Source organism: Pteronotus mesoamericanus, unplaced genomic scaffold (genome assembly GCF_021234165.1).
Source record: "Pteronotus mesoamericanus isolate MK-2021 breed Mesoamerican mustached bat unplaced genomic scaffold, CSHL_Meso_final scaffold_651, whole genome shotgun sequence".
NCBI classification, from domain to species: Eukaryota; Metazoa; Chordata; class Mammalia; order Chiroptera; family Mormoopidae; genus Pteronotus; species Pteronotus mesoamericanus.
In genome coordinates this window covers 37,269,636-37,284,019 of record NW_026555325.1, presented here as the reverse complement: position 1 = coordinate 37,284,019, position 14,384 = coordinate 37,269,636, and the positions used below count along the sequence as shown (strand labels likewise).

At 33.1% G+C, this 14,384-nt stretch overlaps 1 protein-coding gene across 2 annotated transcripts in view; it reads right to left on the bottom strand.

Moving 5' to 3' along the window:
* The window catches only part of AGPS (alkylglycerone phosphate synthase), a 141,137-nt gene that overhangs the window by 60,835 nt on the left and 65,918 nt on the right, over positions 1–14,384 (bottom strand). For both annotated transcript variants that reach the window (XM_054562498.1, XM_054562499.1), the window contains 2 exons: positions 5,452–5,577; positions 2,085–2,193 (listed from right to left, as the gene is read on the bottom strand). In XM_054562498.1, coding sequence (XP_054418473.1) covers positions 2,085–2,193; positions 5,452–5,577 — 235 coding nt within the window. The remainder of the gene's footprint in view (positions 1–2,084; positions 2,194–5,451; positions 5,578–14,384) is intronic.

Below are 14,384 nucleotides of genomic sequence, written 5' to 3'. Positions count from 1 at the left end.
AGTCCACTAAATAAAGTTCAAACTATTTAAAAAGCCATAAAGGCCTCATTATCTCTCTAACCACCCTATAACCTTTACCATTCTGCCCTCAGACCTGCTGCCCACTCCACCTTACAATTAAACCTTCTGTTCCCATTACATCAAAAAACTGACAACCTTGTAACGCAGACGCCGTTTTTCTCACTTCTAAGCCCGCCCATGGGCAGTTCTCTTTGCAGGGCAGTTCCCTCCCACCTTGTTCCCTGAAGCCCATCAGGAATTATTTTCTCCTTATCAGCCCTCAAGGACCACTTTAGGCATGGCCTCTCTTGGAAAGTCTTCTTAATATCCATTAGTGTGACCTTTTGTCTATACTTTTCCAGCGTTTTCCTTTATCATAGAATTTATCATACTGTATTACAATGGTCTGTCATTACTGGTGTCCTCTGTGTGCCAGTACAGCACCTAGCAACCAGATTTTAAAAATGTTAATCCATAGAATTTTTAAAATGTCTGACGTGGTTACCTGAAAAAAGAATTCATATTTATAGAGCTGACTCCAATTATATATGTATGAATAGTACAATTAATAATTACGTTTTAATACCTAATTAGTATTCAATTTGACATCTGATGGCAAAAAGTTATATTCTTTTAGTTAACTTTTACATGATGCAATAGTACAAAAACTTTCAAAATAATATTAGAAAACTACATCAATTAAAGGAATTTAATACTTTATTTTTCTCATTAAAACTGTTCTGTTTTTCCTTAGAAGGGTATACCAATCAGAAAAGGAGTAAGAACTAACAAGAAAAACAAATAAACAAAATCTCAAACACAGGCAACAGTATGGTGGTTATTAGAAGGAAGTGGGTGGGGGAGTAATAGAGGGGAAAAGAGGTCAACTCTATGGTGACAGAAAAAGATTTGACTTTGGGCGGTGGGCACACAATGCAAGATGAAGACAATGTGTCATAGAATTGTACACTTGAAACCTATAAAATTTTATTAACCAATGTTCTCCCAGTAAGTTTAACTTAAATATATACCAAAAATAAAAATAAAAAATAAGAGAGTAAAATGGGGAGATATCTTGACAAAAACTTGTCATTTGTTGTCATGAAAAAGATCTAAACTATTCCACTGATCCTGACTCAGTAACTGACCTTTAGCATGTTCTAAGAGACATAGTATGTTTTTCCTTCTATGATGTTAGTGTCAAAAGTTAGAATTTACCCTAGTTTATTACAATTCCTTTTTTATCCATGCATACATCTAAATGTTTCCAGAACCTATCTTTTTTTTTTCAGCTTATACCAGCTTCTAAAGTTAGTAAGGAGTTCCTCTGCTAATTTAGAAACCTTACTTTACCTATTTCTCTGAATTTAAGAATATCTCTACCATTCTGGAGAATTAAAAAATAAACCCACATTCTCCTTCAATTCATAGCACCTACATAATAGTTAGTTTACAAAATAAAAGGACGATTAGTTTTCTTTCCGATTGGTATAGTAATTAAATGTATGGAGTAAAATAAAAAACTACATTCTAATCTATACAGCACCAAGGAGCCAAGCAAAGGATACTACTTAAGTAGTGACAAAAGAAAAGACCAACACTAAGTTTTAAAAGTATATGAATCAACAGAATTTTAAATTCTACTTCTTGAACCAAGCAAATAGCAATAACAAAGGTATTATACTACAGAAAGACAAGACAATAGAACAACACTTTACCAGTCCTTTCCCCCTAATTATTTAGACAACATTAAAGAACATTATTAACATAAAATGTTACAGCAAACTATTTTAAACTCTAACAACTACTTTTCTTAATATTATTAAGAACTCTAAAAGAAAAATCAAATAAAACCAAAAAAACCAAGCTGTCTCTAAAAACTATAAAAAGAAGTTTAATAAGATGTTCTCATAATAAAAACTTTATGAAGTACTACTAAAGTAATAAAACTTTTTAAAAATCACTATTCTTTAAATATATAATGTGTCTTTATTTCAAAGATCTGATATCACAATATCATAGATTTTCACAAAACGGAGTCACTAACCTGTATTTTTTCATAATAAATTTGCAGTAATATTTACCTTCAGATCCCATGATGAAGTGATGGATATCAGGGCCTGTTGACATACGAGGTCCTTGACAGCTTTTTTCTATTATACCTCTAGGTGTTACCATTTTTATATGAACCACCTGTTTAATACAATGCACGATGTAAATTCTAGACATCTGTCAGTAAATGTTGCGTGTACATGTACACACACCCATATATTTATACAAAACACTATTTTTTAAATATTGGGTTAGGTGATAAAGGTTGATGCCCTTCAGAATTCTAATGTCTTTTAGTAATTCTTAGACTAAAAATAAATAATATTAACTTTAAAAGAGGGACAAATCAATCTAGGATTCTTACTGGTTAAGGTATATTCATCAACTTAAGAACATTGTAAGGATATTTCTTTAAACCAAATTTAGTCTTGTGTTATGCATATGGCAAAGAACTAAAGGACAGAAAATATAAGCAATGACCATATTTTAATAGGTTCATTCTTTTAGTTATTTAACAATATTTATGAAACACTATTCATGTCAAAACTGCTCTAGATGCTTAGAATACTAAAAAAGTAAAATTCTCCTTGCCTTATCCCCGCCTTCAAGTTATCTAATCTTCCTACTTACAAGGAAAGAGTGAAGAGAATAAAGTATTAATTATGATCAGGTCAAAACTGGGATGAAGAATTGAGATCCAGTGACTAAGTTAAAGAAGAGGGTGAGGAGACCTGTGTGCGATACTTGTGAGATGTGTTTCACCCAGGTGAGAAAGTGAGTATGGGGCGGGGGGGCCGGGGGGGGGGGATTGTCACTCGAAAATAGTTCCTGAGATCTGAATCAGAAATGGTCAGGTAAAAATTCAACACATTTTTAGAATGGTTTTTATAAAAAAAAACTAGCCTATGTGTTGTTGAAGAGAGTGAGAAGAAAACATCAACAGGCAACTTATAAAAGAAATAAATAAATATTGCGAAAGAGATCACTTGAAAAGTTTACATTTACTAGCAATTAAAGAAATAAAAAAATTAAGACAAAATATAAATAAAGAGTCCAATAAAATAAAGATTCTCATAATGTTAGTGGGAATGTCAACTGGCACAAATTTCCTATTGAGAAATTTGGCTGTAAGGATCCAAAGACTTGAAAATGTATAAGCACCTTGATACAATTCAAGCTCTAGGAACTTACCCAAAGAAAACAAAGATGTATGCTAGAAATACTACTAAAGTGCATATTTACCCCTTTGTTTTCTGTAGCTCTGACATTTGGAATAACTTAAATGTTCATTAATAGGGAGTTATTTTAATAAATTATGAATTATCAATAAGAGAATTATATACACTCTTTTTAAATGCTGGTGTAAACCTACGCTCATTTACATATTAATATGTTGATAATATAATTGAAAAAGCAGAATAAACATGGTATGATCTATTTTTATATTAAAAACTAGATAGAGGTGTGTTCATGAGCATGCCTAGAAAATGATCTGGAAGCATAAATACACAGCTGTTAAAAGTGTTAAATATTATTTTATGTAGTTAATACACATAGCATTATCTGAATTTCCTTTTGTGTTTAATAACTGAAAAGTATACTAAGGCATCTTTCAGATGCAATGGATTACTGCTAATGGCCAAGAGCTTCAAGTTTATAGCATACCATAAGAAATCATAATCACTTCATCAGAGATGCTCAGGAAATCATTTATGAAGAGATATTTATTAAATTAAAAAATATTTGAGTTGAACTATAATTAGACTTCCTTAAAATGACCATGAAATCAAATAATGACCAGAACTTAGGATGAAAACGTTATCCCATGGTACAGAGAAAGTGCCAAGACATCTCAATTTTCAGATTATAATGTTAAAAATTTATAGTAACCAACTATCAGCTCTTTTCAAACAGTTAAATAGGTATTAGTATCATTACTTATTGTACTTCAAAGAAATATGCAACAATATTGATTAGAGAAATAATATATTAACATATTCAAAGAGTTTAATGAGTTCTACCCTAGCCACAGTAAGGAATATATCAACTTCAACAGAGTTTTCATAAAATCAATTAACGTAAATTAAGTTTCAGTGGAAATTACATACTGTAAAGAAATTTAAGTAAAAACAAACTGTTAATTACTAATGCAAACAAGTACATTAAAGTGTATGCTTCTAATTTGTGATCCTTAAATATCTCCAAAAAAGGATTAAAATAAATTACATGCTTTTGCAATAGTAAATGTATCAATTTATCAAATATTTGTTTCACTCTGATAAAGCTCTCCATAATCCAATAGCAAAGGCTCAAATCCTCTCTGAAACTGAATTTATTTTAATTGCAAAATGAAAATTTGATTTCTAAAATATCCTCAGTAAAAAAATAAATAAACAGGATAGTATAAAAATTTTAGAAGTATTCATAATACAGACACTTAAAGTCTTAAATTGTGGGGCATTAACTATAAAGAACCAAAATTCATTTAAGATTTGATATTTCTAGTAATGAAGATATTGATGAAAATGCTGAAACTTTAGATTTGAAAAGCAAAGCTAAACAGCTCTAAGAATAATGTTAGGAACACCACTTTAATAGTCTCATAAAATCATTTTAAATTGTTATCAAAATACTAATGATAAGGGAACTAACATTTCTGAAGCACCTGCTACATACCAGGAACTGCTAAGAGTTTTCATTTAATGTTGTCTACTTCTTATAATTCTATATGCAAATAACATTATTTGTTCCATTTTACCCAGGAGGAAACTGAAGTTTAGGAAAGTGAACCAATCTGCACAAGGTCACAAAACTATCAGGTCACACAACTAAAAGCTACAAATGGAACAAATGACACCTAATTCTTAACTAGGATGCCCATAGTTACCTCATTATCAAAATAACTCCCAGATGAGCTAAAACAAAATGGTGTGCACACAAAACATTAGAGGTTATACTGCCACTTACTAGAACATTTTCAGTCAGGCTCTTTAATTCTATACAGAAAAACTTTTTTTCAGAAAAAAATAAATATAAAAAACTGTAAGGCAAAAGAATAGCAATGACAAGATCACCTACATAAACGGATTAAAATCTTGGTAGATTTGAAGACCAAAGCTCCATGGGGATTGTAAAACAATATTTATATATTTTATAAGTCAGATACTATAAAACATTTACACACCCTAAGTATCAGTCACCTGAAAAAGAGGCACCCTTAAGTAATGACCACTGTGTCTTTTAAGTGCTTCTATCATACATAGTCAATGTTACCATAATCGAGAGAAGTATACTTCTGAGGGTACTCCACCATCCAACTCAATTTTTAAAGGCTTTCATCATTTCATAATAATCTCTATATAGTAATCAATTACTATATAATAACTAGATAAACTTTACCAGGTCTTCAATATTGCCATAGATATTCTTCTTCATGCCTGATGCCCGAGTAGATACCCATCCTCCCACAGTGCTGAATTCCAGGGAATCTGGTTCATGACCTGTACAATAACCACTTTCTTTAAGCTGAAAAACAAAAATGTAATGTCTTACTAGTGAAAATGGTCCCATTTTACACACCACTCAACACATTAACTCTTCCCACTTTAAAATTTTCCCATATGTCATTGGAATTTGGACTCATTAAAACCCATATAGAAAAAGAAATACTTCTTTATCATAATTGTCAAAGGAAGTTTTTTAAACTTTTGCCTCAAGAAAAACTTAACAAAACTAAAAAATGTGGTCCAAAAGGCAGTTGTATTTTCCAGCCAATCTTTCTCCTTATATCCTTTTATTTTAAAGCTAACTACCCTCCCTACTTTTTTTCCACAAAGAGATCATTTAAATACTTATGGCAATCAGATTATGCTTAAACAACTGCCAACTTCACCTAAACACTTCCAATAAATAAAGCACTTAATCTCTTGTTCTCCCTACCCTAATATAATATGCAGCAGGCCTGCAGAAAACCCAAGCAAATTGCCTGTACTTAATTCTCTCAAGGAGTCATGTGTTTTAATGTACAGCCATCTGGCTAGGTTTCCTGCATGTAATACTGTCATTTATTTGTGATGCAGATCATGCATTCCTGTACATTAAATAGTCACTTGTTTCTCATTTTTCTAAATTAGCTTGGCTTTGCCATCTGCACAGCACCTGAGGTTGAATGGGTGCCCTTTACTGCAACAACACCAAAGCCATTCCACGGAAATCATTTTGAAGATTCAGCCATCTCGTGTCAAACAGTACAGACACCACCATCTGCATACCCACTGTCTGCTGCACTCAAGCCCATCAATCTGTGTTGACCATTTGATAGTCATCCAGTTAAGCAACTGCTTCTATTTTTCAAGTAAGCCATGCATAGATGTAGAATATGTCAGCTATGTTTGTATATACACATTTAAGTACAGTATGAAAGCTGTAATCCAAATTTAAGAGCCAATTAGGTTAAATATAATTTGTTAGCTTCTGTAACGCAGGCAATGCAAATTATTTATCTTTTCTAGTTTCACTGCTAGGAAAACAAGGTTTAAATATACATCAATTGTTCCATAATAGAATTTTTCCACCAAATATTTAATAAATGTATTTAATTTTAAGAGGTTAATAACCATCCACAAGTAGGTAGCTTAAATACACAAATGAACAGGTAAAAATAAAGATTATCAGACTGTTAATATTTCTTCCCTAACTCCCAATCTATGTTCATATTATTTACTCTCAAAAGGCTACTGTTAATCAAATTTTCTAAAAATAGGAGAAGGAAAAGATGTTCATGAAGGACTTAGATGTACTAGGTACTGAATGGGGAATTTCCACATATTCTCAAGACAAAATTTCCACATTACGTACACAGAAGCAAATACACACTTAAGCTATGTCTGTAAGTGCATAAAGAGTAATGAAAAGCACATACAAGTGAGGAAACTACCCAGAACCAGAGAAAAAAATAATCCAAAAGGATTAGAAAACAGGCTGGGAGAATATATTTGCAAAACATACATCTGATATAGTACTGTTACTCAAAATACAGAGGAGAACTCTTAAAACCTAATAAGAAAACAAAACAACCCAATTAAAAAATGAGTGAAGGACCTTAACAGAGATCTCACCAAAGATGGCTGGTAATCATATGAAAAGATGTTTCACATCATATATCATCAAGGAAATATAAAATAAAACATTAATATCACTACAAATCTATATGAACAGCCAAATTCCAGAACACTGACAACACCAAACGCTAGTGAGAATGTGGAACAATAAAAACTCATACAATGCTAGTCAGGACACAAAATCGTACACCTGGACGACAGTTGGCTGTTTCTCACAAAACTACACATCTCTTAACATATAATCCACTAATTGAACACTAGTATTTACTCCAAGGAGCTGAAAACTTATGTTCTCATAAAAACCTGCACACAGATATTTACAGCAGCTTAATCATTGATTGCCAAAACTTGGAAGCAGCCAAAATGTCCTTTAAAATAAATAACTGTGGTATATCTAGAAAATGAAATACTATTCAGTGCTAAAAAGTAATGGGCTGTCAACCCATGAAATGACATGGATACCCCTTAAATGAATATTACTAAATGAAAGAAGCCAATCTGAAAACGCTGCATATTCCGTGATCCCAACTATCTCAACTAAAGAGGCAATATTATGAAGACAATTAAAAAGATCAGTTGTGCCAGGGGTGAGAGAAGGGAGAGATGAACAGGCAGAGCACAGAGGATTTTTAGGGTAGTAAAAATATTTTGTATGATATTATTATGAGAAATACACATCATTATATATTTGTCCAAACCCACAGAATGTACAGTATCAAGGATGAACCCTAAGATAAACCACGGACTTTGAGTAATTATGATATGTCAGTATAGGTTCATTCTTGGTAAAATATCTACCATTGTGGTGAGTGAGGAGGAGGCTATGCATATGTGGGGAGAGGGGGCACTTGGGAAATCCCTCTCCCTTTTGTTGTAAACTTAAAACTGATCCTAAAAAATAAAGTGGTTTTTTTAAAGAAATAAAGACATTTTCAGACAAAGGAGAAAGAATTCATCAACAGTAAAGATACGTAAAAGAAGTCCTTCAAGCAGTAGGTAAATAACATCGGATGAAATTAAAGGTACTAGAAATGGTAACTAGATGGGTAAATATATAAAATTTTTTCTTATTATTTAAATATCTTTAAAGATAATTGACTGTTTCAACAAAAATAAAACAATATATTGTAGGCTTTACAAGTAAAGTGACAAAAATTGCACAAAGGAGAGTAGAGAAAAAGGAAATATAATATTGTAAGGTTCTTATGCGAAACTCGGAAATGCTTTTATCACATGAAGGTACACTTTTAAGTTAAACATGCATAAACCCTAAAACAGCCCTTAAAATAACAAAGCAAAAAGTTAATAGTTAATAAAGAAACAAAAGAGATAAAATGGTATCACAAAGAATATTAAACTTAAAAAAAGGCAATAAATGTGGGAATAAAACAACCAAAAACAAATGGGAAATATGGAAAGCAAAAGGCAAGAGGACAGACTTAAACTGAACCACATCAATAACCACACTGAAGGTAAATGGTAAACATCCGAACTTAAAGGTACAGATTGTCAGGTTAGAAAAAAAGCAAAGACCCAATTTTATGCTGTACGCACCAAAAAAAAACCAAACAAAAAGAAAACCCACTTTAAATATAAAGACACAAACTTGCTAAAAGTAAAAGAAAAACCTAGGAAAAAGATATACCTTGCTAACAATAGTCAAAAGAAAACTGGAATGGCTGTTTTAATAGCAGATGAAGTAGATTTCAGGCAAGAATATATTATCAGGGAGAAAAAAAGGTCATTTCATATTGACATAATGGTTCTCAATCAAGACGACATAACAATCATAAGTATCTGTTCTGCTAATAACAGAGCTTTAAAATATTTGAAGTAAAAACCGATTAAAACTGCAAGAAAAAAATAGCTACAATGACAGTTGAATATTCTAATTCCCTTCTCTCAAAATTGATTTAAAAAGTAGACAGAAAATAAGAAAAAATATCAAAAGCCTGAACACTATAAATCAATTGACCTAACAGACATTTACAGACTACTCCAACCAAAAAAAGCAGAAGACACTCTTCACAAGTGTATGTGGGAATATTTTTAAGATATACCATAACACAGGCCATTAAACAAGTATCAATTAATGCGAAAGCATTCAAGTCATTCAAGTTCAGAAAAGTGTGTTTTCTGAACACAATAGAATTAACAAAGAAATCGATAACAGAAGGATGCCTGGAAAAATCCCCCAATTACTAGAAACTAAGTAATAACTGTAAATACCCTGTGGGGTCAAAGAAAAAAACCAAAAGGGAAGTAAAAAATATTTTGAAATGAATGAAAATAAATACACATATCAAACTTCGTAGGATATCAATAAAGCAGTAGTTGGAAAAATTTGTACTGAAAACTTACATTAGAGAAGAAAAATAATAAATCATCCCATATTCCATCTTAAAAGACATCTGACAAAATTCAACATCCATTCCTAATAAAAACTCCCTGCAAACTAAGAATGAACTTTCTCAACTTAATAAAGGGCATCTACAAAAAAAAAAAAAACCCAAAAAACAAAAACCCATATAGTTAACATTGTAATTAATTGTAAAGAACTGAATACATCTCTCCTAAATCAGGAACAAGACAAGGAAATCCATTTTCACTTCTTTTCAAACTTGTATTAAAGGTTCTAGCGAGCACAATTAGGAGAGGAAAAGATATAAGGCATACAGATTAGAAAGTAAGGAATTAAAACTGTCTTTATTTGCAAAGGACATGGTCATATATGTAGATGATCCAATGAGAGCTACTAGAAACTTTTTAAAACTAATCAGCAAATTTAGCAAGGCTGCTAATTACAAATAAGATTTCTATATAAAAATCAATTGTATGTCTATACACTAATAAAACACTCAGAAATCGAAAGCTTTTTAAAATATCATTTACTATCTATATAATATTTAGAGACAAATCTCATTGTAAAAATACAAAAGATCTGTTCACTGGAAATCAAGACACTGCAGAGACAGATTACATGCCTAAAAAAAAAAAAAACTTAAGAGATATTCCATGTTCATGGGTCAGAAGAATCATTTTTCAGATGTCAGTTCTCCCCAAATTGATAAAGATGCAATCCCAATCAAAATCCCAACATCCTATTTTTGTGGAAATTGACAAGCTGATTATAAACTTCACATGAAAGTTCAAAGAACCAAGAACTGCCCATACAACTCTAAAAAAAGATTTATGATAAATCTACAATACCCGAACAGTATGGTACTGGCATAAAGACAGGCAAAAGATCAATGGAACAAAACAGAGTCCAGAACTAAAAGCACACATAGGTGCACAACAGATTTTTTTTTATGATGGAGCAAGTCAGATCAGTAAAGAAAGGATAGATTACTTAACAAATGGTGCTGGAATAACTAGATATCCACATGTTTAAAAATAAAAAGAGAGAGAACTTTAATCCAGTCTTTGCACCAAACACAAACATTAACTCAGAAATCTTCAAAACTTATCATATGGAAACAGTCTAAATGCCCATCAACAGATAAATTTTTAAAATGCAATTACATACACACACAGAAATATTGTACAGTCATGAGAAAGGCGGATGTCCTGCCATAGGCAACAACATAAAAGAACCTTGAGCACATTCTGCTAAGTGAGATAAGAGAAAGATAAATACTGTGAGATGTCATTTAATGTGTAGAATCTAAAAAAGTCAAACTCATAAAAAATGGAGTAAAATAGTGGTTACCAGGGGATGGGAGGTAGGGGATAAAAATGATGTTGTTTAAGGGTATAAACTTGCAACGAGTAGTAAATAAGCTATAAGCATCGAACATACAATATAATGAATACAGACAATATTATACTACAAATTATCAAACTAGCTAAGAGACAAAAACTGAATTATCTCCACTACTTTAAAGAGACAATTATGAAATGTGATAGAGGTGCCAAATATCACTACCATGTCAATCATATTACAATACATAAATGTATCAATTAAACATACTGTACACCTTAAATTTACACAGTATGTCAGATATACTGAATGAAAAATAGGCTTGAATGTAAACAAAAAAACTGTTAAACTTAAATGGGAGAAAATCTGTTTTTGTAACTCAAGTTAAGCAAAGGTTTCTAGATATGACAGTAAAAGAATGATATATAAAATAAAATACATTGGACTTCATCGAAATTAAAAACATGTACCATTCAAAACACTCTATAAAGAAAATGAAAAAATACGCCACAAACTGGGAAAAAATATTTGCAAACCATATATCTGAAAAGGGACTTATATCCAGAATATATTTTCAAAAATTCCCAAAACTCAACAATACGAAAGGAAACAACCCAATTTACAATTACAGAAAATAACATGAACAGAGACTTCACCAAAGAAGATGTATGGATGGCAAATACCACTTGAAAAGATGTTCAGTATCAGTAGTCATTACAGAAATGTAAATTGAAATCACAATGAGATAACATAACACATCTACTAGAATGACTACAATTTAAAAGACTAACAATAACAAGTATTGGTGAGGATGTAAACAAACCTGAACTCTTATACAGTGCTAGTGGGAACACAAAATGATGCAATCAGCCTGGAAAAAGATCCGGTAGTTTTTCAAAAGGGTAAACATATACCTACCGTTTGATTCACTCATTTCATTTTTAAATATTTGCACAAGAAAAATGAAAGTATATGTCTCTAAAAGAACTTGCACATGAATGTTCACACCAGCTTTATTTGCAATAGCTGAAAACTGGAAATAATGCAAGTGTTCAACAAAAAGTGAATGGATAAACAAATAGTGGTATATCTATCTATACAATGGAATACTACTGAGCAATAAATGCAACGTGTGAATCTCAATATAATTATGCCTAGTGAAGGAAACCATACCCTCATTCCTCTCAAAAAAGTACATTACTCAATTTTAATAAAATTGTAGCACATTTAAACAAATCTACAGTAACAGAAGGCAAATCAGTGATTGCCAAGGGCAAGGTAAGGGTGGGTTGGAGAGGATTATAAAGAGGCCAAAGGAAACTTCTGAAGTTGGTGAAATGTTCATTATCTTGATTGTGGTGATGATTTCCTGGTTGTAATCATACATCAAAATTTATCAGGTTGGACATTTTATTTCTTTAATCATTTTACAGTTGACATACAATATTATATTAGTTTCAGGCATACACTCCAGTGATTAGCCATTATATAACTTACTAAGTGGTCATCTTAATGAATCTCGTAGCCATCTGACACCATACAGTTATTAAAATCTTGTTAACTATATCCCCTATACTGTACGTTACATCCCCCATGACTATTCTGTAACAACCAATTTGTACTTCTTAATCCCTTCATCATTTCCACCCATCCTCCCATCTGACAACTGTCAAAGTGTTCTCTATATCTATGAGTCTGTTTCTGTTCTGCTTGTTGATTTATTTTGTTTTTTTAGATTCAACTGTTGATATATGCATTTATTGCCATAATATTGTTTATATTTTCTATCTTTTTCTTCTTAAAAAAAACCCCTTTAATTTTCATATAATACTCGTTTGGTGTTGATAAACTCTACGTTTTTCTTGTCTGAGAAGCTCTTTACATGTCCTTCAATTCTAAATGATAGCTTTGCTGGGTAATCTTAGCTGTAGGTCCTTGCTTTTCATCATTTTGAATATTTCTTGCCACTCTCTTCTGGCCTGCAAAGTTGAGAAAGCAGTTGACAGTCTTATGGAAGCTGCCCTACAGGCAACTAACCACTTTTCTCCTGCTGCTGTTAGGGTTCTCTTTGTTTTTTTGATCTTTTGCATTTTAATTATAATGTGTCATCATTCGGGCCTCTTTGGGTTCATCTCATTTGGGATTCTCTGAGCTTCCTGTACTTGTATGTCTAGTTCTTTCACCAGGTTAGGGAAGTTTTCTGTCCTTTTTTCAAATAGGTTTTCAATTTGTTGCTCTCTCTCTCCTCTGGCACCCCCATGATGTGAATGTTGGTATGCCTGAAGTTGTCCAGAGGCTCCTTACACTATCTTCATTTTTTTATTTTTTTTGTTCTGATTGGGTGTTTTTTTCTTCCTTATATTCCAAATTGCTGATTTAATTCTCAGCCTCATCTACTCTGTTATTGATTTCCTGTAAATTATTCTTCATTTCAGTTAGTGTATCCTTCAGGTCTGATTAGTTCTTTTTTGCAGATGCTATATCATTTTTCATGCAGTTGAAGTTCTCACTAAGTTTCCTGAGCAGCCTTATAACCACTGTTTTGAATTCTCTACCTGGTAGTTTGCTTGCCCCTATTTCATTTGGGAGTTTTTCTGGAGATTTCTCCTGTTCTTTTATGTGGGACTTGTTTCTTTGTCTCTGCATTTTGGATGCTTACCTGAGTGTGTTTCTATGTATTAGGTAGAGCTGTTACATCTTCCAGACTTGGTAGAGTGACTTTGTGTTATAGATGTCCTAGAGGGCTCAGTGGTGCAGCCTCCCCAGTCAGCTGAGCCAGGCACTCCACATGCGTCCCTGTGTGGGCTATGTGCACTGTCCTGTTGTAGTTGAACCTTGACTGCTGTTGGTGTCACTGAAAGAGACTGACTCCAGGGCCAACTGACTACAAGGACCAGCTGTGACTACAGTGGAGAAGCTTCTGTGCAGGAGTCAATCCTAGGATGCAGAACTTGCTTCAATGGGCCTTTGGTGCTCACTGAGTCCATCTCTTGAGTGTGTGGCTCACAGAGGTAGCAGGGTTGTAAATCCAGCGTGGTCTGAAGCTGTCCACCAGATGCACGGGCTCTGGGCACTCCCAGGAGATACAAGGTCAGCCAACTGTGCCTTGCCTGGGGCCACAAAGCACGAGCTACAGAACAATCTGCAGATGGCTGCTACTTGTGCTTTGGAGGTGTCCAGGAGAGGATAATGGAGACTGGCTGCCACTACTGCCAGGCCTGGGGACACTTAGCAAGAGAATGGGGTACACAGAGGCCAAATGCTGATTATTTGAGAGATTTTAGGAAAGTCCAAAGCAGGAGGCAAAAGAGGCCATTCAAATAGAAAAGCAACTGGAAATGGCTTGGGTGGGGCCTGCAACTTGCATGGACCCACAACTTGGTGGGGTGGCGTCTCAGGGAACCACCAGGGAAAGGTGAACAGTATGAGCCAGACTGATGGAGACTCAGATATGGCACCCACCTGCCAGCTCTGTGGGGGTTGTCTCAGAAAAGGAACAATGGCCTTTA